This window comes from Lissotriton vulgaris, chromosome 2_1 (genome assembly GCF_964263255.1).
Source record: "Lissotriton vulgaris chromosome 2_1, aLisVul1.2, whole genome shotgun sequence".
NCBI classification, from domain to species: domain Eukaryota; kingdom Metazoa; phylum Chordata; class Amphibia; order Caudata; family Salamandridae; genus Lissotriton; species Lissotriton vulgaris.
In genome coordinates, this window is record NC_141687.1 from 169884390 (window position 1) to 169907563 (window position 23174).

Below are 23174 nucleotides of genomic sequence, written 5' to 3' on the forward strand. Positions count from 1 at the left end.
AGCCCCGTGCCAGGGACACGCCCTGCTGTGCCAGACGGGTTTTTTGATGCCTGCAGATGGCACTGGCAGCCATCCCGACACTGTCCACGCCAGTGCTGGGGGCACAAACTGCAGTCTAATGCACACAAGTGACCTATAGCTTCAGGGGGGGTCACTGCAAGCATCAGCGAGGGGGTCATTGCAAGCATCAGGGTGGGGGTGATTGTAAGCGTTAGGGTCACTCCAAGCGTCAAGGTGGGGGTCACTGCAATCCTCAGGGAGGGGGTTACTGCAAACATCACGGAGGGGGGTCACCACAAGCCTCCTGGAGGGGGGGGTCACTGCAAGCGTCAGGGAGCGGGGGGTCACTGCAAGCGTCAGGGAGGGGGGGGTCACTGCAAACGGCCCACAATACCAGCTCTCACGTGGAGGTGGAAAACTAGAGCCGGGCAGGTGAACTTGTAATAAGTGTGCATAATAGTGCCCATGTGTGCTGCCGGCTGGGCTCAGTGCAAGCACTGCAGAATGCGCACACGTACGAACAACGCGCTGTGTGAGCTTGTGCACGGGCGACTACTGGTTGTGGGCTTTTGACAAGAGCACGGACCTGCTGGTGAATGCTGTGTCGACCTGTACAATGGAAGATGTGCAAGGGGCTGTTGGCTGCATGAACATGTGACCAGACCGTCGAACATGTGCACAGGCCATCTAGTGTGCGCCGCATGAACATGTGACCGGGAGCAAACCGCTGCAAAACATATCTGACCGACCTCTCAAACCTGCCGGCACTGCAGCACGCTTCTTTTCCTGCACTGAAGGGTGGCTGCATGGGTCCTAGTTAACCGCTTCCTTTTCGTGAGCAGGAGCGTCTGTATAGTGCCTGCTGGACGACACATGCGTAGTATAACCATTTGGACAGGTCAGGCAAAATATAGTGCAAACTCACCCTGCCAATCCCAGGAGGAAACAAGCATTTACAAATGCAATAGGACTCGTATCTACGCAAGACCAATTGCATTGTAAACAAAAGTGTGGGCATCCAAGAACATACTAATGGGAGTGGGGGTGTGGTGGTGGGCAGAGAAGTTATAAATGGCGGGAGGGAACGGGGGCGACAGGGGAACAAAAGCTTTTTTAAAGTAAAGGGGCCGATAGCAGTGGAAGCAGAAAAATGATGACATGGCTGTCAGGAGGAGGGACAAACAAGCTGAAAACAAATCAGAATGCAGCATTTCTGATTTAGGCCAATGAAAAACATGAACAGAAAGTGGGCGGAGCTTCCACCACTATACTGTATACTGCATGTCTCGCAGAGCGAACAGCGCGTTGCGGTGCACCGCTATGCAAGGCCTAAAAAGGAGTGTGATCTAGAGGGGTCTCTCCCAGAAACGATGTAATGTTAGGCAATGTAGTAGAAGGGATGTAGTGCCAACTCACACAGAATAAGGTCTATCAGAAATGGAGAACAATCCAGTAGTAGTGTAAATATGAGGCCCTCATGTGCATAATTATTTATTTCACTAATTGCTTTAAAAGGAACCTTCTGTCAAGGACGTTAACACTAGCTGTAGGGCCACATCCTGCACACAGTACGCAATTAATTAAGGACACCTAAGAAAGGTCAGCTAGGATTTGCTTGCTCATAAAGCTAATTCTAAAGAAAGGTAAGAAAAAATAAAGCTAGTGTAGCAATAATTTATGGGAAGGAACACCTTGAGTCTCTCGACCACAGTACCTCAGAAGTCAGGTTCCACAGGACCTCCACCTTATAACCAAGTTCTTTTAGGAGGCGCTCCATTTGAGTCACATCGTGCTGAGATCCACTCCTCTTCTTAGTGTGACTGTCAAACTTCTCATTGTTTATGATGAGAGCCAAGCGAGTTCTGCTCTGCTTATCGAAAATGTCATAGATCTGTGAAGAGGGAAAAAACATGTTGATATTAACGTCTAATATGTTATTCTCAATTACTCTTCTTGCTGAATTGACCCTGATGGAAATAATCATCCTTCTCAGAATCCTTTAGTACTTAATGAACTTCTAGTATAACCACCTGAAAAACTCTTTATTGAGCTCAGGACTATGGTCTCAGAGTTGATATGGGGAGCAGCAGAAAGAGAGTGGCCAAAACTGTAGAAAAACTTTTTTATTGAAAAAGCAGTGGATGTGTATTTCCTATAGGCCCACAGTGTTTTCTCCCTTAGGCTAGCCTAACTTCATGTAGTATGTTGCTTTTGCTTCGCACACAAACACGCTTGTTTTGGTGCTACACATGTATTATATAAACAGGCTGCACATGTTTGGTTATTTAGGTCCGGGCACGAAAAATAAGCAGCAGGCAAAAATATGCTCGCAAACTGGAGGCCAAAGTAGAGACTTGTGAATAAGCAAAGGTACACAACTGAAGGATATTAGGCCAGATGGGAATTGGACACAGACACAAACCTCTTTGTGGTTTACTAGGACAGAACAAAGAAATCTGTTAGGCGAGTATCCAGAAACTCCGGCATCAAATATATACAGTTAAATTAACAGCACCAGGCCTACTTAATACCCAAGCACATTCATATGATCTAGCCAAATACATCCAGTAGTTGCCCCAGGACTGGAGAAGAAGCTACTGGTTTCTTCCATGTGATGTGGGTGTGCCAAGCAATACAAAAATGATAAAAGTCAATCACTGAAGCACTAGCTGAATGCCAAGAACGGTTGTTTCATTCCGGGTCTCCCTCTGGCAGTCCCAGATGCATCAAGACAACAACATTCTAATCTTATTGGTATCTTGGTATCTTGATGATGAAACATGGTTAACATTCTAGATAGAGCTGGTAAGAGAGGACTGTAGGGTGGAGAGATGGATTTAAACCTGCTCATTGTAGTAAATATGTATTTAAACTTCTAACATATCTGGATCCATAACTTGGACTGCAGAGGATCTTACACTTGGCGAAAACTGGTAGAAAACGTACCATCAACAAGTTGATGGATGGACTCCAATATCTGCCAACCTATGTTTATTAACCATAGATATGCATCAGAGGTACCGCTCTTAAGCTCATTAGATCTTTTCTCACGGACAGAATACAGTTCGTAGAATGTAACTGCCATAGGTATACATCTTTTACTCTACCCTGTGTGGTACCACAAGGATCAGCACTGAATCCCACTCGTTTTAATCTTTACGTTACTCCTTTGGCCTCACTGATTAAAAGCTTTGGTTTCTTAGTTATCACATATGCTGACAACACTCAGATCGTAGCGTTGGTCACAGAAGATCTTGACAGAACTACAGAATGTTTTCTTTCTTTCGATAACTTTATTTCGGCCACAATGGACCATAAAAGTTCAGAGCAAAATACATAGAAACAATATATACCGAGAATAAGTAACATGAAACAAACCAAGACAATCACAATCCTATATGTATACCTACATTACAATTTTAAGACCATCTATTAAAATCAAATTAAACCATGAAAAAAGTTATCGGAAGTATACGTAAAATTTCCTACAAATTCATGAATCAACAATTTATTTCATTTAAAAATTTCTGTGTTTGTGCCACATCCCGTTTAAAAAGCGGGATACAGCGAAAACGATGGGAGGGTGCGTATCATATTTTAATACTCTCAAGACCTTGTAACATTCTCTAAAGCCAAGGTTCCTACAGATTGGTTTCATCCAGCGATTGCGTACAATCTGGTATTTAGGACAAAAAAAAGAGGACATGGATCTCGTTTTCCAGATGATATTTACACGCTGGGCACTCAGTGTTTTTATTTGGGTCCCATTTACTAGTAAAAGACATGAGTGGCAAGCTATCCATCCTAAATTGCATGTACAGTTTCCTTGCCGAAGCTGGATAAATCAAATCAAGGAAGTCCTCCTTTTTGTAATCCTCTTTTACTTGGAGGAACTGTGATGTCAGTCTACGGACAGTAGAGCTCGCATGGAGGGACAAAATATTATAGTGCCTATAGTGATATACCAGATCAGTCCTGGATATTACCTGGGACACTACTTCTGGTCTCCCCCAAAGCTCAGGTAAGGCAATCCTGCTACAATGTGGGTTAACCACGGGATTTTCTTGGTTCTAATATCAGCCCACACATCCATGAACTCATTTCTAAAAGGAGCTAATTCAGGAACTAACCATAGTCTTCTCCAGTAAGTAAGTGGTCTTAAGGCCACTTCTTCCTCAATAGGGAGGAGCCGTAGGTCCAGCCGCAGAGGCACTAGCGGGGTGCTAACTGGCAATCCCAAAAGGTTCCTTATGAATGAATGCTCCACCCTTGAAAGGCTAGTTGGCCTATAGTGCCCCCAGAGCTCCGCCCCGTACATAGATGCCGCTATAGCTTGTACTTTATAGATTTCTATAACTGGAGCAGCAGGCTTGTACACGGATACTCTATACATTTTAGATAACCCACCCACCGTTTGGGTCAACTTTAGGGCAGCCTTTGCTACTTGGGCATCCCATTCCAAATGTTCCTTAAGAATGATGCCCAAATGCTCAAAATGTTTCACTCGTTCCAAAGGTATGCCATTCAATACTGCATTTGGGCGGGTCTGCCTGGGTGGATTAAAAATCATAAATTTCGTTTTCAATAGATTTATCTCCAGGTCTCTTACTGCACAGAAATCGGTGAAGCCGTCCAAAGTACGTTGGATGCCCATTGATGTCTTGGACAACAACAAAGTGTCGTCCGCGTTATATAGACAACAGAGAGTAGGCGCCAGGACGCACCCCTGGCGCACCCCCTTTTCTACCGGGAAGCGAGCTGACAATTCTTCAGGCTTCCCGCATCTAATTTGGGCATAGGTTTCTGTGTGGAGCCTTATTAACACGTCCAGGAGGTATATTAGGATGCCAAGATCTAAAAGAACGCTCCACAGTTTTCCCCTAGAGACCAGATCAAAAGCAGACCTCAGGTCCACAAAAATGAGGTAGAGGCTGCCACCCTCCACACTGTTTTCCAATACAGGACCTGAAGTCTGAATATCTGGTTGATAGTTGACGTGCTCGTCCTAAAGCCAGCCTGGAGAGTACCCAAGATCTTATTTTCCTCGACCCAGGCCTGGATTCCTCCCAGGATTATTCTTCCCATCAACTTCTGGGTATTATCTATCAGGCTGATGGGCCTGTAGTTGGACAGTAGTAGAGGGCAACCTTTTTTGGGAATTGGGACGATCTCTGCTCCTCGCCAGATGTCTTGCGGGTCCATTCCCATTAAAATGGAATTAAACAAGACACAGAGATAAGGGGCCCATATTTTTGGTTCCGACCGAAATAGGTCCCCTGGGAGCTTATCAAGACCGGGCGCTTTGTTAGGTAATAACTTGGCGATAGCAGATTCAACTTCAACGATAGTGATCTCCTCTACCACCCCCCCCCGCCCCCCAATCGATGCTCATGGAGGGGGCCTAAAGTTGAAGATGCTAGATCGTCATTGCCCGAATATGCACACATGGTTCCAAAATGGGCTTCCCATACTGCTGGAGCTATATTTGGTACTATCGCTGATCCACCTTCCCTCCCACCATCACTAACTATTGCCCAGAAAGATTTCAAGTCCTTATGCTGAAGAGCAGTTCTCAAATCCTCCCATTTATTTTCTTCCCAGGCCTTCTTCTCTGATTGTATAACCCGCTTGTACTGCAGCCGAAGTACCTTTATCCTCGGCTTGTCCTTAGCCTTTATGGCTTTTAATAAATTTCTTTTCGTTTTTCGGCAGGAGGCATTATACCAGGGATGAGATAGGACCGGCTTTTCTTTAATGCTTACTTCGGGGTAGAACACCCCAAGCATCTCAGAGATCAAATGATTGTGTATTTCTACCGGCCTATCTTACTGCCCTACTTGAGTGCCCAGTGGCCCAACCCCACCCATTTCACTAAGATACGGCACGACCTACTGATATATGTGTGCTAACTTGTTTGGGGAACCCAGTATGTAGGGCCATTTTACTCCCCGCCTGTTATGTAGCAGGAGAGGTTGTTGAACTAATGGGGGCACTTCTGAGCAGTTGGACAGACCCCAACTCCCTGGCTTGAGTATCATCACCAGAGCATTGTGATCACTGTCTTTCCGCTGATAAATCTGGAAATCCAAGACCATATCCCAAGATCTAGATTCAACCATAATATAATCTATGGTCGAAGTTTGCCCTTCTCTATTAAATGTAGGTATGCCCAGTCTGTCCGATTTTAATCTCCCATTGCAAGCCCTCAGAGAAAGAGAGACGATAAGTGAATTTATTTAGAGAACTAACGGTGTCCATGCTCTAACGGGTGAGATTAGGGGTTCCGGGATGTTTCAGTACTGGGTCTCACTATCTAAATTATCTAAGTTCACAATAGTAAGGGGCTCAAACTGACAATTAAAATCGCCCCCTATTATTAGAATGATCTCTGGGTCAAGAGTCATTATAAAGGCTCGCAACTCTCCAATGACTTTACATTCTTGCCCACTCTGCGTTGGCCTTAAATAGATATTGATTAGGGCAATTTGTTTATTGGCTAGGAGGGATAGGAGGACACATTGTAGATCGTGGGAGTTAGTTGGCAGCTGCTTTGCTTCAGCGCCCAGGTGCATACCCACTCAGATGCTTAGCCCCCCAGAGGGTCTGCCCCTGCCCCTCATTGTAGCTAGTATATTAAAAGTGGTAAAACCGCTCCATTGATTATTATCTAGGGCCCACGTCTTCTGCATTAAGCAGATATCGTGTTTTTCTACAAACAGGCCCCAATCTGGACAAGATAATTTGTTCTTGATCCCCGACAGATTCCATGAGAGAATTTTAATGTTACTAATTCCCTCCTGTACTTTAGCATCTTTATGTGTCCTGCTACAACTAGGTACCCCAGGCGGTAAGTCATTCAATTGCAATCCCCCAACCCCGGGTCGGGCCCCATCTCCCTCGGTGCTCTGTCTCGAGCCCCTCCCAGAACTGTACTGTTACCCGTACTACTTACCCCCTCCTTGATTACTGAGGACGGGGTTACTGAATATATATAAAGAAAGTAGTCCTAGACACAATTTTAAACACGGCTAGTGATGTGAGTATTACTTCTTCACAGTCAACAAATAGTCAGACTTAATCTGAACACAAAACACATGGAGATGTATTGGTTAGCTAGTTCAGCTATAAATGCAACACAATGCAAAAAATGCAGAAAACCCAACACAGCAGTATTACAACAAATTCTACTGTAGTTTATTTACAATTTCATAAAATTCAGCAAGAAGAAAGGAAAGGAAAAGGGTGGTGCTCAAGTGAAGGAAAATGAAAGTCAAGAATTTAGAGTGATTCAGTGCAACAAAGAGAATATTTTAACATTGCACATGTAAAGCCTACCCATTCACAATCTATATACAATATTATACAAGGGGACAGGGAGGGACAGGTGTAGGCTTTAAAGAAAATGGGGGGGATCGTCGACGTTTCGACCCAGGCGCAATAAGGGAAAGTCACGACCTCTGCTGCGGGTCTTCTTCAGGACGGTGTGGGGACAGGGGACGGGGAAGCACCAAAGGAAATTGAAACGGGTGTAGCAATTCCAGATCAGTTGGACGATACACCTCTGACACCTCTGACTGAGAAATTCTGCTCAGACTGAGAAATCAGTTGAGAAAAGGTTGGTACACAAAGGGCAGTCGAATTCAATCGTGCCTAGTCCGGTAACGCGATGGAAAATATACTGGTGGTAGAGGGCGAGGAAGAACTAAGTTAAGTTCAAGCAAACCTCAATTTTAAAAAAACGTCCCCAATGCTTCAAAACGGGGGCAGACCGTAGACGGGCTACCGGCATGTTTGCCAGTATTACCCCACCTATTGTTACGTCTATATACCACCAAGGTACTCCCTCCCCAAAGGAGCATGTTCAGAAATGCTAAGTTCCATTTCAGGACCATCTCCAGCTGCCAAAGAACTAATTTTATCAACTTTGGCGAGTGGGGACGAACTGTACCTCGACCGTCAGTCTATTTGATCCAGAATGCTAAATCTGTTCATGTGATGGAACATAGCCAGTCCCGAGGAACAATTTTGGGGACCCTTCCAGTTAGTATATTCAAGCTGTAAATTATAGCCCAAATTTTCCCTGTCCCCCCAAGTCTGCCTTCTTCTAACAGAATCAATATGTGAGCTAGTAGGCGCATCCGGGTAGAAATAGGTTATTGGAAAATATTTTATTTGCGTTGCTGAGCTACCTGCCACCCAATTACAAATGTGCTCGATGGCCAATCTATTCCTGAAGTTAATTACAACACTGTCACCCCGAATGTTTTTAGTCCGGTGCCCCACCCAGTCCACGCGTCTAACAAAAAGAATTTCACTAGACACATGGTTAGGGAGAGGCCTGTTGTAATTTAACCAGTGGATAAATTTGTTTTTGAGCTCACTATAGGCCTCTTGTTTTCCCTGGCTTAAAACAGGAACCCCTGCTAAAACCACCACATAAGGCATAGATTCGGGAGGGAGATCTATACGTGGTAACACACTCTTTCGTACCTCAGAGGTCTCAGCCATAATTACTGGTCGATCATAGCTTACTGCCCCTGTATCCCCCCACCCTTCGCATTAGTAGGATTTGCAGGATCATTGGACACAACAGGATCATTAGATTGAATGGGTTGTGCATCAGGTAAAACAATTGGGGCAGATGCATCCACTAGATCACTTGTGGCCAGCGGGGTTACATGTTGGCGAACTGCATTTGTTATCCCAGGGTTATCCCAGACAACCCCTCTATGCTACAGGTACCAACTTCAGCCCGCGTACCACCCTCTGTCTGTGCAGGGGTAAACAATGATTCAAGATGTGAGAGCCTATGTTCAATGGAGTTCAATCTGTCATAGATAGGAAAACAGGTCTCAGTAAATATATGTTCCAATTTAGCCCAAAAGTCTTCCCTGGACTCAGTGGAAAAGATGTCACCATTAATTAGTGAGATCGGAGACCCATGTGCAGCAGGCTGGGCTGTATCATGTTCAGCTACAGATCCTGTTATCGGATTTGGCCCAAGTTGCCACATTTCTGGATTTTTGCTTTTTTGTTCTTCAGTGTAACTCCACCACGCTTTCTTTTGACTGCTGGGTCTGGCGCCTGGTAAATCGTCCCCAATTTAGAACTAGATGCAGACCGGGTAAGCAATCTCGATCTGGTTGCTCCTGGTTTTGTGGGGGATTGGTTGGGCCAGCTACTACCAAGTCCGCAGTAGCTGGAGAACTTGACAAGCTACCAACTACTTTTAAAGACTGATTGCCCTCACTAGTTTGACCAGAGTGCACGATATCAACTGGCAATTGTTGCACAGGTGAGGATGCCCGGGCCAGCCTGCCCATGGACGACCGCTTATCGAAAATCGGCTCCATAGATAGCCTCTTTTCAGTCAGTTCAATTTCATGTTGTAGCACAGAGGATGCCCTAGTTAAAAATTGGTCAAGTGTGCCCACAATAGATCCTCCAGATAGCGACGTTCTCCCCTTGGCCGTGGCCATTTTCACCTTTTGTCACACTGCAGCTGTTCCACAAATTTGTGACAAAAATAGTACAGAGGATAAAAAGAAAGCGAAGGGTGATCTTGATAGTCCAGCAAGTGAGTTCAGCAGGTGATCTTGATAGTCCTTCGTATCTTGCTCAGATGCAGGATTAAAGAGAGGGGCCCGTCCCGTCCTCGTTCGTCCGCAGACGGCCCCGCCCTTGTCCCGGGCTTCTTCCGGCACGCTCCCGCGCGCGTACCGCGCAGCGGTTGCCGCGAGAAGTTTTTATGGCGGCTGTGGGCGGGCAGCAGAATAAAGGGCTCCTGGGACTGGTAGTCCTAGTCCGTCTGGAACTCCTCTCCCCGGGTAAGCGCAACACCAACAGCAGTGCAGGACTCCAAACAGCTGCATGTTACTGATTGGTAGTTGGATGTCCACAAGTGTCTGAAATTAAACTCGGACAAACTGAGGCATTACTTTTTGGCAATAGCCCATGATTTTGGTCTCCTAATTGGTGGCCTCATGAAATGGGTGCGCTCCCAACTCCTGTTCCCAAAGTGAAAAATCTGGGAGGCCAATTTGACGAGAAACTTTCCTTTGTGGGACACGCTAATACCATCACTTCTTCGTGTTTCTTTATGTTTAAATCACTTAGGAAGGGTTTTCCCCTTTATTCCTCTGGACCTACGCAAAGCAGTGATCATTGCACTGGTCCTTTCTAAAATAGACTATTGCAATGGGTTTTTTCTGACTGCTCACAAGAAAGCTCTGAACAATCTACAAATGGTCAAAAACGTGGCGGCCAGATTGCTTCTAAGAATACCAAAACATCAATTGGTCTCCAAGTTTCTCCCCTTACTTCATTGGCTCCCGGTGAGAAGGCGGGTAATGTTCAAGTCTCTGGGCATAGCTTTTAAGGCCCTTTCTCTAGATGGTCCAAAATCAATCAAACCGCTCTTTCAACAGTACATCCCTTCTAGGACTCTAAGATCCTCCTCCCAGGCCAATGTGGTCATACCGTAATTTAAATGAGCCACTTGGGGAGGCAAGAGCTTTGCAGTGGCTACTGTCAAACTCTGGAACTCGATACTTCTGAAACTAAAAACCTTAGAAAATCTGTCTATCTTTCATAAGGTTCCTAAAACCTGGCTGTTTAATAATTAGCTCAGCAGCGTCATTACTTTCTCTGTCCTTCATATGACATCTGGTTCTATCCTTCACCCTGGTTTACCCACTGGGATTCAGCGCCTGGACACCTACAGGTAGTAGTGCACTTCAGAAATCTTACTTCCATTTCATTTAGTTTACTAACAATTTTCTGCAATGGGTTCTTGATATTCCTCCTCATCTAAAGTATCATTACTATTCCTTTTATTTCTCTCTATTTATATATTTTTTCTGGATGTCTGGAACTATACTGGAACACATGTAATGTTACCTTACATGTATCAATGGATTTTCTAGTGCATCCACAGCTATTTCCTTGTTTTCACCAGAGCACTTATTGATTTTCTGGATTTTCTGTTACTTGGTCTAGTTTTTACTAGACGACTCATCGATTTTCAATCTTAATCTGTGCACGTTCTACTGCAAGATTTGCTACCACCTCCTCATGGCCCAGCAGAATCCTCCCCACACGTGATCCTGTTTGTACACAAGTTGGAAAAATGTCACATACTCACTCCGACCAACCCATATAGGACACAAATTTCCCTCTGGCGACGCTACATTGACGAGTGTCCTCCTACTATGGAAAGGTACCCCAGAGACTTTGTCATCCTTTGTCCTCTGGCTCAACAACTCTCAACCTCATCTCAAGTTCACTTCGGATTTCAGAACCAATGACCTACCATTTCTGGATCGGACCATCCACGCCGAAGAAGGAAAGATCGGTACCATGCTCTACCGAAAACGCACTGAACGAAAAACCCTACTGAACTACTCCAGTTACCACTCTCGTGGATTGAGGGATGGTTTGCCATATGGTCAATTTTTGCGCATCAGTAGGAATTGCAAATGGCGCAAGGATTACTTCAGGGAGTCTGATGTCCTCCAGGGTAAACTGGTCGCCAGGGGATATCCACCAAGATTGATTTCACGTGCCCGCAAAAGAGCGTGGTACTGCCATTGAGACGTCCTTCTTACACCCCAACCAAAAAAGACAAATCCAAGGAACTCGCTAGTGACCAAATTCAGCCCCTGCAGCAACCAAGTGAAAAAGATAGTCTTGCGTAACTGGACAATATTAAGAACCAACAAATCATTCCAGGAACCACTCTTCTCCTTCCAAAGAGGAACTAATTTATCAAAGCATCTAGTCCATGCCATCACTTAGCATGCCACCCCCACCCAGCAGAAAACCATCAATGCCGCCTGGGGACTGCCACCCATGATCGGCCACCACAAATGCCAGACATGTAGTGTCTGTGAACTCACCTTCAACACAAAGGAATTCAGATACAACAACAAATAGTACACCATGAATACTTTCATCAACTGCCGTTCCCTGAATGTGATATACATCATCCAATGCCCTTGCAACCTCACCTATATCAGAAAGATCACCCAGATGGTCAAGCAAAGAATCATCCAACATAAAACAGAATTCTGCAAAGTTCTGACAGTCCCCTACGTTGCACACTACCTTGAACAAAACCACAGTGAACTTGACAAAGCATGGCAAGTGATTGATCAACCCCGGCTTCCACTTAGGGGTGGCAACTTGCAAACCCTGCTTAACAAGAGTGAGTGTAAATGGATCACACGCTGCAACTCAGTAAGCCAGGGCCTGAACACGATCGATGAGTGGAACAGCACTATTCAGTTGTGATGCCAATACCCTCTCCCTCTCTACCCGAGTCTTGCTTCTTGGCCTGCCAGCTCTATGCAGTCCTTATAACTAATTTTCCTATGCCATCTGAAACTGTACTATGTTCAATTGCTTATCAACGTTATGTGTTCTATACTGTATAGATTTTAAGTAATCGCACAGTCCATGAAGTTTTTACTCTTACTCTTATCAACGTTAGTGGATATAAGATGCCCTCTTATTCCATTCAACAAATCGCAACAACTGTCTCTGTATATAAGTCCCTTGACCTAAGCCTGTTTTGGCAAATGTCTGTTTTCACTTTGTATATGGCCTTATTCACGTGCCTGCCAAACCTCTCCCCTCTCCCCTCGTGTTTTATTCCCTTGCCAGCATGCTCTGTGCTGGCCCTTTACCAATTTTTTTCTAATGCCATCTGAAACTATACAATGTTCATTTGTGTATCAACATTATTTAGATACAAGATGCCTCTTCTTTCTATTCTAGCATTCGCACCAAGTGTCTCTGTATACAAGTCCCTTGTCCCAAGCCCGTCTGGACCAAAAGTCTAACTTAATCTGTTCCGCCTTTTCACACTATAAATTGCCGTATTCACTTGTGGGCCATACTGTTTCGTCCAAAGTTTAATTTAATCTGTCTTGCCTTTTCACACTGCAAATTGCCGTATTCACTTGTGTACCAAACTGTTTAATTTATATTACTGCAATTGCCATCAAACACGGCTGGTTGTGTATCCAATACAGCCTACACAGTAGCTCTTCACTTTCCCTGTTTGCCACCTTGACGGCCGTCAAGCATCCCAACGACGCCCCTCCCACCCTCTTGGCGACCTTTCAGCTCCCTGATACGACAATTTGTGACGAATTTCCAAGGGAATGATCGGCGCTTTTTTAATGCAGCCACATCTACATGCCCACGAGAACCCGCACACGTTTGTGGCGGCGCGGCGCTACTCACCCTCCAGCCCTTCGTGCATTTAATTCCTAGCCACGCACGCTGAATCAAGGTAAGCCCTGACTACTTTGCAACCCCCAATTCATGTGCCTTAGTACTTGCACACGCACAAATCCCTAACCCCTCTACACTCCCTTTCTACCAGGTTATCACCGGTCTCCCTCGCAGTGGATCGGGGCTCCGACTTTGCAGCCCCCACCCATCACCGGACGGTGAGTTTCCTACATCACCGCTGTTCCCATTACCGCTGCGCTCTCCTTTACCTGCGCTTTTGATCACACGCTCCCTGCCTCTCTCCCCAGATTCCATCCCCACGATCCGCCATCATCTGCAGACGTCCCGCGACACCGCCTAGGCATTCCAAGATAACCCTTCTACCCCTGGGCCTCCTTCATTTGGGAGGGAGGAAAGGGGGGCAAGCAGCACCGACAACCATTTCAGTGTGTAAAAGGCTGCTTTATTGAAACAGATGCACATCACACTTTATTAAAACTGGCAATTTGCCTTACAAAACTAAAACCTCTCTAAACATCGAATTACCTGACCCCCTTTACATTTCCTCCCCCCACCCCTACGATCCCTACATGATAAAAAAACACACTGCAACATACAATATACAATATATAACTTCAAATACATTACACGATCTTATCAAATACATTATAACTCCAACCCTCCCAAGACCCACAATCCTATTTGCCTTCCTGCAACTGTAACTAACTACCCTCTAATGTAAACTTCCAAACTGCTTAACTTTTCCCAGCTCCTGTTCACCAACTCCCCAAACTTAACGATAAACTACCAAACTCCAGCCAAACTTGGCCAACTTCAAAAACAACTCAGCTAGCACCTGTTCCAAGCGACAACATTACATAGCATTCCCCTTTGCACTTGTTCCAACCAAAGCCCCCTGGCCAAAAAACCTTCCTGCAAAAAAGCCTTCCCCAAAAAACAAGAGCCCAGGGAGGGTGGGCGGGGCCTGAAAAACAACCTAGCTACAGCGCTCCCAGCCACCATGTCACCAGTACCTAAAATGGTGGCTGGGAAATGCTAACACCCCATAAATACCCATTGGGCTACCTATTCAAAGTTGGGCTGCCTTTGGGCTATCCCCCAGGCAGCCCAAAGCAGCGAAATAGCCGCTCTCGTGCTCGCACCCCTCCCCCCTCCCAAATCTGCCCGGGGGGCAGGCCTCGAGGGCTCGGCTGCCCCCCAAACCCCTCTTTGGGGGGGAAGAAAGGGGGGCAAGCAGCACTGACAAGCATTTGTGTGTGTAAAAGGCCGCTTTATTGAAACAGGTGCACATCACACTTTATTAAAACTGGCAATTTGCCTTACAAAACTAAATCCTCTCTAAACATCGAATTACCTGACCCCCTTTACATTTCCTCCCCCCACCCCTACGATCCCCACATGATAAAAAAAAAACACCCTGCAACATACAATATATAACTTCAAATACATTACATATTACACAATCCTATCAAATACATTATAACTCCAACCCTGCCAAGACCTACAATTCTATTTGCCTTCCTTCAACTGTAACTAACTACCCTCTAATGTAAACTTCCAAACTGCTTAACCTTTCCCCGCTCCTGTTCACCAACTCCCCAAACTTAACGATAAACTACCAAACTCCAGTCAAACTTGGCCAACTTCAAAAACAACTCCGCCACCCAGGAAAAGGTGGAAGGGTAGGTGCTTACACCGCCTCCCCCTTTTCCTGCTCCCCCCCCCAACCCGTTAACCTGAAACCCCAGTCCTCTGCCCCCACTGGCGCCTCACTCCCGATGCACCCCCAACAACCTGGACAAAACCTCCCGTAGTTCTAACAAATAAAGTTCCATGCCCATGCGAGAAAGCTGAACCTCATCACCCCTGAACAATTCCGGTGCGTCATACCGGATGTCCCGATACCAAATGTGTGAAAACCCTAAGTGCCTACAGAAACGCACCATCTCGATGTTTATCTTCCGTCTGGCCTTATCCACCGCCTGTGGCTTCACCGCCCCTCTCCAGACCCTCCGCGGAACCACCTCAGTCCAAACCACAGTACACCCTGACCACCTCCTTCGAAGCTCCTCCAAATCCCTCTTCATGGCCCTCATCAAGACCAAACCCGTTTCTTGCACTATGTCGTTCTCCCCCAAGTGGAGAACCAACACGTCAGGACACCGACCCGCCGCCACCAGACCACTTAGCATACTTATCAGTTACGTCCACCGCATACCCCCTCTCTGAGACCAATCAACCTTAAACAGGGCAGGGTTAAACCCCAAATGTTCCCCAAAATAACTATCCTGTGCTTGAACCTGGGCCCGCTTCACAAAGGAGCAGCCCACTATCCACACCAACAGGTCACGGGCAAGGGGACCAGCCACAGAACCTGAAACGAGAAACAAGTGTAAATACATAGGTCACAAAACAACCGCGCGTTCACTGAGCCTCCTCGCTGCGCATATACCGCTGGTAACAATTGGATGACCACCTCCCCAAACGCATAATGTCCTCTTGCCCCCACCCCGCCTGTGCGCTTCCGAAGCTGCGTCAATGCGGAATGAATGCGTGCCATAATTTCTCCCCTCCATCTCCAGCAAATACAACGCTTTCCGCAACACGGCCAACAGCTGGGACCCCGTCGTACCCCTCCCATCTGCGTGCCGAAATATCAACCCTTCGGGCCACTCCATCGCCTGCCATTTCAGGCCCCACTGCACCGGGCACACATCCCCCACTGCCTCTTTCCCCAACCCTACCCACCTGCCAACACTTCTCTGATCTGTCTTGGACGTTTGCAACCAAAGGCGCACCTCCTCCCTCCGCAAGTGCACCTCCGACCACCGTAGCCCTGTACCGGCTCTCGATCCCAGCAACTCGGACACACGAAAAGCCCCCGCAAACTTCCATGCCATTAAGGTAGCGAACAGCCAAGCCTCCTTCCCAACCATGCAAACCAAAGGCAAGGCCTTTACTACCCTCCCCAACAGTGTCCACGACAAGCCGAATCTTACCCGACCTCCCACACTCCCGGGCCCAACCTTCCAGCATCCTCGACCATAGCTCGCCCACGGACACCGCGTAACCCCACAAGAGTTTGCCCATGAAGGCAATCCCCACCAGCTTGCCCGCTATTGTAACCCGCGATAGTCCTTTGTCGATCATGGACAATATAAACTGTACCACATCTTCCTGTCCCGCCAACGCGCCCCGGTCGCCTTGAACTCCCCCCATGCAGACACATACGTTGTCTTCCTCAACTCTGCCAATGATCCTAGAACCAACTGCAACATCCTGTGTTGCCTATGTACCACAGCTGCGGAGGCATGCATGTCGGTTCCCGATCTGCGTCCTTGGCTAACCCACGGAATCTCCCCCACTGCGAACGAGACACATCATCCGCTATGTCATTATTGATCCCAGGAACATGCACCGCACGAAAAGTAATGTCATGGCGCAAGCAACCCAATACAAACACTCGCAGCAATTTCAGCACGTGATCATCCCTGGTGGACTGGCGGTTCACCACCTGCAACACCGCCATGTTGTCCACATGAAAGGTCACACGTCTGTGGGCCAAAACCTCCCCCCACTGCGAGACCGCCACCACCAGAGGGACAAGCTCTAGGAACGTGATGCTCCGTCCACCCCCCCACCCACTCCGGGGGCCACTTCTCCGCACACCACTTCCCCTGCCAGTAGAGCCCGAAACCATCGCTCCCTGCCACGTTTGAAAAAATCTGGACATCCCAGAACAGGTCCTCCCCCCTCTGCATGGGGACCCCGTTAAAGTGCAGTAGGAAAAACAGCCACATCCGCAAATCCTCACGAACGCCCGCAGACAACCACACGTGGTGATGTGGGGGCATCTGCCCTGCCCAACCTCCTACAGAATGTCCGCCCGACGCGCACCACTCTGCAAGAAAAATTGAGGTGCCCCAGCAGCACCTGAATCTCCAAAACCGTTACTTTGTGCTTTGCCACCATAACCTCCAGCAGCCCCAATATCTGCTGCTTCTTCTCCGCTGGTAATCGGGCCTCCAGAGACACAGAGTCCAGCTCTATGCCCAAGAATGACAGCACCGTGCCTTGCCCCACTGTCTTCTCCGGTGCCAATGGCACCCCAAGGTCCTCCATGATCTCCTGAAACCTGTCCAGGGCAACCTGGCAGTCCGTGGAGTCTGGCGCCCCGACCAAGAAAAAGGCATCCAGGTAGTGCGTAACTCCTTGGTGACACGTCCGTTCCGTAAAAAACCATTGCAGGAAAGTACTAAAACACTCAAAAAGAGCGCAAGACATCGAGCAGCCCATCGGCAATGCCTTGTCCACGTACCAGCGGCCGTTAAACTAGATCCCCCAGTAGGCCCCAATTGTCTGGGTGGACCGGAAGCACCCGGAAAGCCGGCTTGACGTCGCATTTTGCCATTTTCGCCGTTGCGCCCTCAGCCACCACCAGGGCCATGGCAGTGTCAACCGACGAGTAAGACACCGTGGTGTCCTGCTCATCAATGTAATCATTAACCGAGCCAATTTCAGGCATGACAAATGTTGAATTAGGTGAAACTGCCCCCCCTCCTTCGTGGGCACCACCCCAATGGGGGACACAATCAAATCCTCCAACGGCCAGTCCTCAAAAGGTCCCGCCATGCGGCCCTCACTGACTTCCTCATCCAATTTGCTCTGCACCACCTCCGGGTGCTCCCTGGCAGACCTCAAGTTGTCAGCCCATCTCCTCAGCCGAGGCCCCTCAGAGCCCAAATGAAATCCTTCCAGAAACCCGGTCCATAACCGATCTGCGCCCCCCCTGTCCGGGTAGTCCTGCAGGGCCGCTAGCAAATGCTCCACCTTAACCGGAGTACGAGCCTTTGGGCCCAGAACCCTTACATCCTCTACCACCTCCAGTCTGCTGTGTGTTCCCCGAACGCACACCCCCAGCCAGTCCTTGGTGCTGCCCCGAGGCCCCCCAACAGCGAACCACTGGGTGGCCGTATTTACCGCAACCGGAACATTCATGTTTAATTCGGCAATGTCCCTAGCGCACGCCCCCTTGTTGTAGTCCCAACAGGACCCGGACTGGATTTTGGACCCTGCCCCCACCCCTCCACGGGTGGGGTGGCCCTGAAAGGGCTGGTATATGATGGGCAACCCACTGGCCGTAAATATGGTCTTCCCAGACCCCACCACCCCCATGATATGGTGCCATAAATCAGTATCTAACACGCCCCATTTTGCCTCGGGGTCCCAAGCCATCCATGCCCATTACCCACCCCCCCCGTGATCTGCGCCTGCCTAATGACGTCCATGTACTTAAACAGGGACACCGAACGCTTAGGACATTTTTCACAATAAACGCTGGCGAAAATTAAAACACCGCCGCCCAATTTTCTATCGTGAGAGGAACTCTCGGCCTCTTCTGAAGTTCGTATTCCTCCTCCTTGGAACCCTCCTTTGCATTCACCTCCCGGTGCAAAAGCTTCAGCAACACAACATACTCCCCCTTCCATATCCAAATACGTGCCCAGCGGCTTAGTTACCCCCATGTACGGGGGCCGCTTAATCCTAACTCTTTGCTCTCTGGTTTCGCTGTGCCCTCCGCAGTCTCCTGCACACCTGCTAGTGCCCTCCGGCCCTGGAACCGAGGGCCCCACACTTCCCTTCTTGTGATCACCCTCTAACACCTTCCCAAAAGGACCCACCACTGCATCATCCGGCCCCACACCTTTGTCCACCACATATTTCCCCTTACGCAGCCGATCCAACAAACCCCCACCTCCACCGATACCATGCGTGCCGCACCCGTTCTATTACTTGCCACAAAAAACTCTGCATGCCGGTCTTTACCCCCTCTGATCCAAGAACGCAGTCCTCTCCCAATGAGATGTCTGGGCCGTCCTTTCCCTCGGGCCCCGTGACACCTGCAAAAAACTACCAACACCGTTACTGGACCCCCTACCGCCCTCGCCATCCCTCAATTCCCCTTCTTCCATACTGTCCTCATTATGGGCCTTCTTGGGCCGGCCGCGACGGGATCCCCGCCGGTGCTGGGCACGCCGTGGTAGGCTCAGCCCTCCCTTCAACTTGGCGTCGCGGGCCGTCCCTAGCCCTGCCAAGTCAGCAACCCCTCGACGCCCGTCCTCCTGCAAAAAAAAAGGTAGGTCCGGGTCCCTTAAACTGCACCGCACCCCCACCTCCAAAACGCCCCTGCGGCCCCTTACCGCCCCCGACTCCCCACACTCCACTCAGCCCCCCGCCCCACCCCGATGTCCTCCTCGTCGCTCCTAACCAGCCCCCGACCCCTGCCCCCCGCCCCCCTTTATCGGACGAGGTCCCCTCCACCTCCCAGTTCTGCCCCCATTTTGCCCCACCCACCCCTTTGTCCTCAGACCCGGACTCAACTCCTCTCCACAAGGGGCCCGCCACCTCCCCTTCACTCCACACCTCGCCCCCAGAGGAAACCCGCGCCTCCTGTACACCTTCCCCCAGGCGTCGAAAACATCCAGACCCTCCCACTCCCTCTCACTGCCCCCAGAATCTAACAACAAAGGGGACACCCACCCCCTGCCCCCCGCTTCCTCCCCTGTACCCCGGACACCCCAACAACACCCTCCCCCTGCCTTCCCCCTTGCAGCCCACCCCGGTCCCCAGTGACCATACCCAACCCTCTGCCACCCAGGCATACCTAAACCTGTGCACCCCCCCCCTCTTCCCTCCCCTGGTCCCCTGCCTCCCCCTACCCCTGTCCCGCTTAGCGCTGATTCGCGGGGGCGGGCTAAACCGCTGCTCAGTTTGCCCCTTAACCCCTCTGCTCCCCCACCTAGCAGCCTCCTTACCTCCCCATACCCAGGGGCCTTCCTGCCACTCTCTCCCTAGCCCCGCCCCTCCCGCTCCGTCACGGCTGCCCCTTCATTACCGGGGCGGCCACAAAGCTCCTGCGCGTGCTGCGGGGAAGCTCCTCTCCCCTTCCCCCCGCCTCGCTGGAGTTCGAGCCTCTCCCCCGGCCGGCCGCGCATGCTTGATTGAGGCCACTCGCCCCGCCCCCTCCCATTCCGACCGCCCCAGTGGTACCGGGCGGTTACAATCACTACGACTCTGCTGCGAGGAGCCGCCAGCCGCGCTCCCCGCCCGCGGCCTCCTTCCGCTCTGTCCCGCCCCCCCCTGCCGCTTCACTCCATCGTTCCGAGGCAGCGGCGGGGAGCCGCCAGCAGCACTCCTCACCCACACCATCGACCCACCACCAACCACCTCGAGGGCTCGGCTGCCCCCCAAACCTCCCTTTGTGCAACAGGTAGGCAGCTCACACCCCTGCTTCTCATCCCCTTGTGTTACCCGCCCCTAGCCGCTCTGACACTTACCTTTTATCCACACAGCACCTACATTCATGGCTACCTGGTCCTGATGATGATCCTAATTTGAAAGGATCGAAATGCCATCGACCTTCTCTTACCAGTGCAATTTTTGGCGCACACCTTCCTTTGGGTCACGAAATCGCTGTAAAATTATAGTTAATCCTTTGAAAGTAATTATTGTGTCGAACCAACTATCCTGTACATATTGTATATTACGTTTCACCCTGCGCTGTGTTTCTCACTTTGTCACTCACTTTGTCACTTGCGACGTCATGTCCTGTCATAAGCACAATGTGCACCCAGTCCTCTAGGGTTGCCTCTGCATTTATGGTTAACATTGCTGTTACAACTGTTGTGTATAACCTAGTGTTCTAAATATATGATGCCATGAGCACATTCAACGAATAATTTGTAGCCTCTTGTACTTTTCCTGTAATGTCTTGCACATACAAGTGTATTTATGTCCAATGAATCCGGTTGAGATATTGTTGTACATTTTTACTGTAACTACCCAGATCGCAACTAGGTTTATGGGTTATACTCCTGTGACTTTTCCCTGGGGAATTTAAAGGCAGCTGTTCCCTCTCATTGTACTTCAAGGAGCACAAAGGGGCCCGCCTCAGAATACTTGGCCCCATATACTGCCAACAATTCCTTTGCAAAGGTAAGAGTAATTACGTTCCTTTAATGCTTTAGAGGCAAACACTATAGTCATTTCAGAACCATTCTTCTTCTGCTTCAGAACAGCTTCAATTCCCTTCTCATTAGCATTGGTGACAAGACAACATGGGAAACCAGGTTCAAAACAATTCAACTTCGGTGTGTTTTCCAAATACATGTTAATTCTTGTTCTAATGATCAAATATATGTGGTTTCGTTTGCAAAGTGTGGAACAAAGTGTGCTTAAAATTCTGCCACGACCAGAAAGATTTACAGTTCTTCCTTCTTGGTTGGACTTGCAAATTTTGGATGGTTTATAACCCCTTCACTGCGGCGGTTCAAATGGGTTTGGGCATGGAGCTGTGGTGCTCATGATGGAGCCCAACCCGGGCCCCTGGCCCCATCTGGGAGACCGGAGGCGCTGGGGACACCTCCCCGGGCCCTCCCGGACCCCATCCAGGGCTTCCTGCCACGCGGCAGGCCCAGGAACAGACCCAGGGCTGGGGCAACATCCTGGCCCGTCCAGCTGCCGGCTGAGGACCGCTAGGCCGAGAGTACCTTGTCCCTATCAATCCGGAGGAAAATTACCCATATTTCTTGTAATCCGTGCACACAAGGTGACAGAGGGGACCCAGGGCGAAAAAGTGCGCGAGCTCCCGGAGCCCTCGCTCGGATCCGGGAGGCGAATGGCACCTCATCGGGACTTCCAGGGAAGTCCGGCCATCTGGTCGCTACATAGGAAAGCATTGCGGGCGACCAGATGGCCGAGGCGAGAGGGGCGACAAGATTGCCGCGGCCGAAATGACACCAATCTGCCTGCCCCAGGCCTGTAGGGATCAGGAGCTGCAGGGCTCCGGGGCTCCCTGCCGCGCGGCAGGACCCAGGACGGAGCCCCCAGTATGGAGGCCACCCTCTCAGGGGCCCCAGAGGGCTCCCAAAACCCAGCGGAGCAAGGGGAGGCTCCCTGGGCACCACGGAACCCAGTCCCGGGCCTTTGGCAGTGCGGCAGGCCGGAGGGACGGGGCCCTGGGCCCAAGCACCCCACTCGGGGCCCGGCGAGGCCCCTGGACCCTGCCGGGGCTCCCAGGCCCAGAGGTGCAGGGGAAGCCTACCCCGGGTCCTCCGGACCCCGTCCCAGGCACCCTGCCACGCGGCAGGACCCAGGACGGACCCCCGGGCAAGGAGGCCAACCTCCCCGGGGCAACTGAGGGCCCCAGGACGGAGCTCCTGAACCCAGCCAAGCACGGGGAGGCACCCCGGGCACCACGGAACCCAGTGCCGGGCCTTTGACAGTGCGGCAGGCCGGAGGACAGGGCCCTGGGCCAGAGCACCCCATCCGGGGCCCGGGGACCCCAAGGCCCAGAGGCACAGGGGTAGCCTTCCCCGGGCCCTCCGGAACCCATCCCGGGCACCCTGCCACGCGGAAGGACCCAGGACGGTGCCCCGGCCGGAGCTCTTGAACCCAGCCAGGCTCCCCAGGCACAACGGACAACGCTAGGCCGAGAGGGGTCCCAGAGTACCTTGTCCCTATCAATCCGGAGGAAAGTTACCCCCATTTCTTGTAATCCCTGCACACGAGGTAACAGAGGGGACCCAGGGCGCAAAAGTGCCCGACCTCCCGGAGCCCTCGCTGGGATCCGGGAGGCGAATGGCACCTCATCGGGACTTCCAGGGAAGTCCGGCCATCTGGTCGCTACATAGGAAAGCATTGCGGGCGACCAGATGGCCGAGGCGAGAGGGGCGACCAGATGGCCGGGACCGAAATGATGACACCAATCTGCCTGCCCCAGGCCTGTAGGGAGCTCCGGGGCTCCAAGGCTCCAGGCCTCCGGGGCTCTGGGTCTCTGGGTCTCTGGGTCTCTCGGTCTCTCGGTCTCTGGGTCTGCAGGGCTCGGGGACTGCAGGGCTCCACGGCTCGAGGGG

The 23174-nt window shown here is 50.1% G+C and overlaps 1 protein-coding gene across 1 annotated transcript in view; it reads right to left on the reverse strand.

Annotated features, from left to right (window-relative positions):
- LOC147729766 (caspase-1-like) overlaps positions 1–23174 on the reverse strand; it is a 793050-nt gene that overhangs the window by 447121 nt on the left and 322755 nt on the right. Inside the window, exon 4 of the mRNA XM_086954652.1 lies at positions 1715–1891. Coding sequence (XP_086810778.1) covers positions 1715–1891 — 177 coding nt within the window. The remainder of the gene's footprint in view (positions 1–1714; positions 1892–23174) is intronic.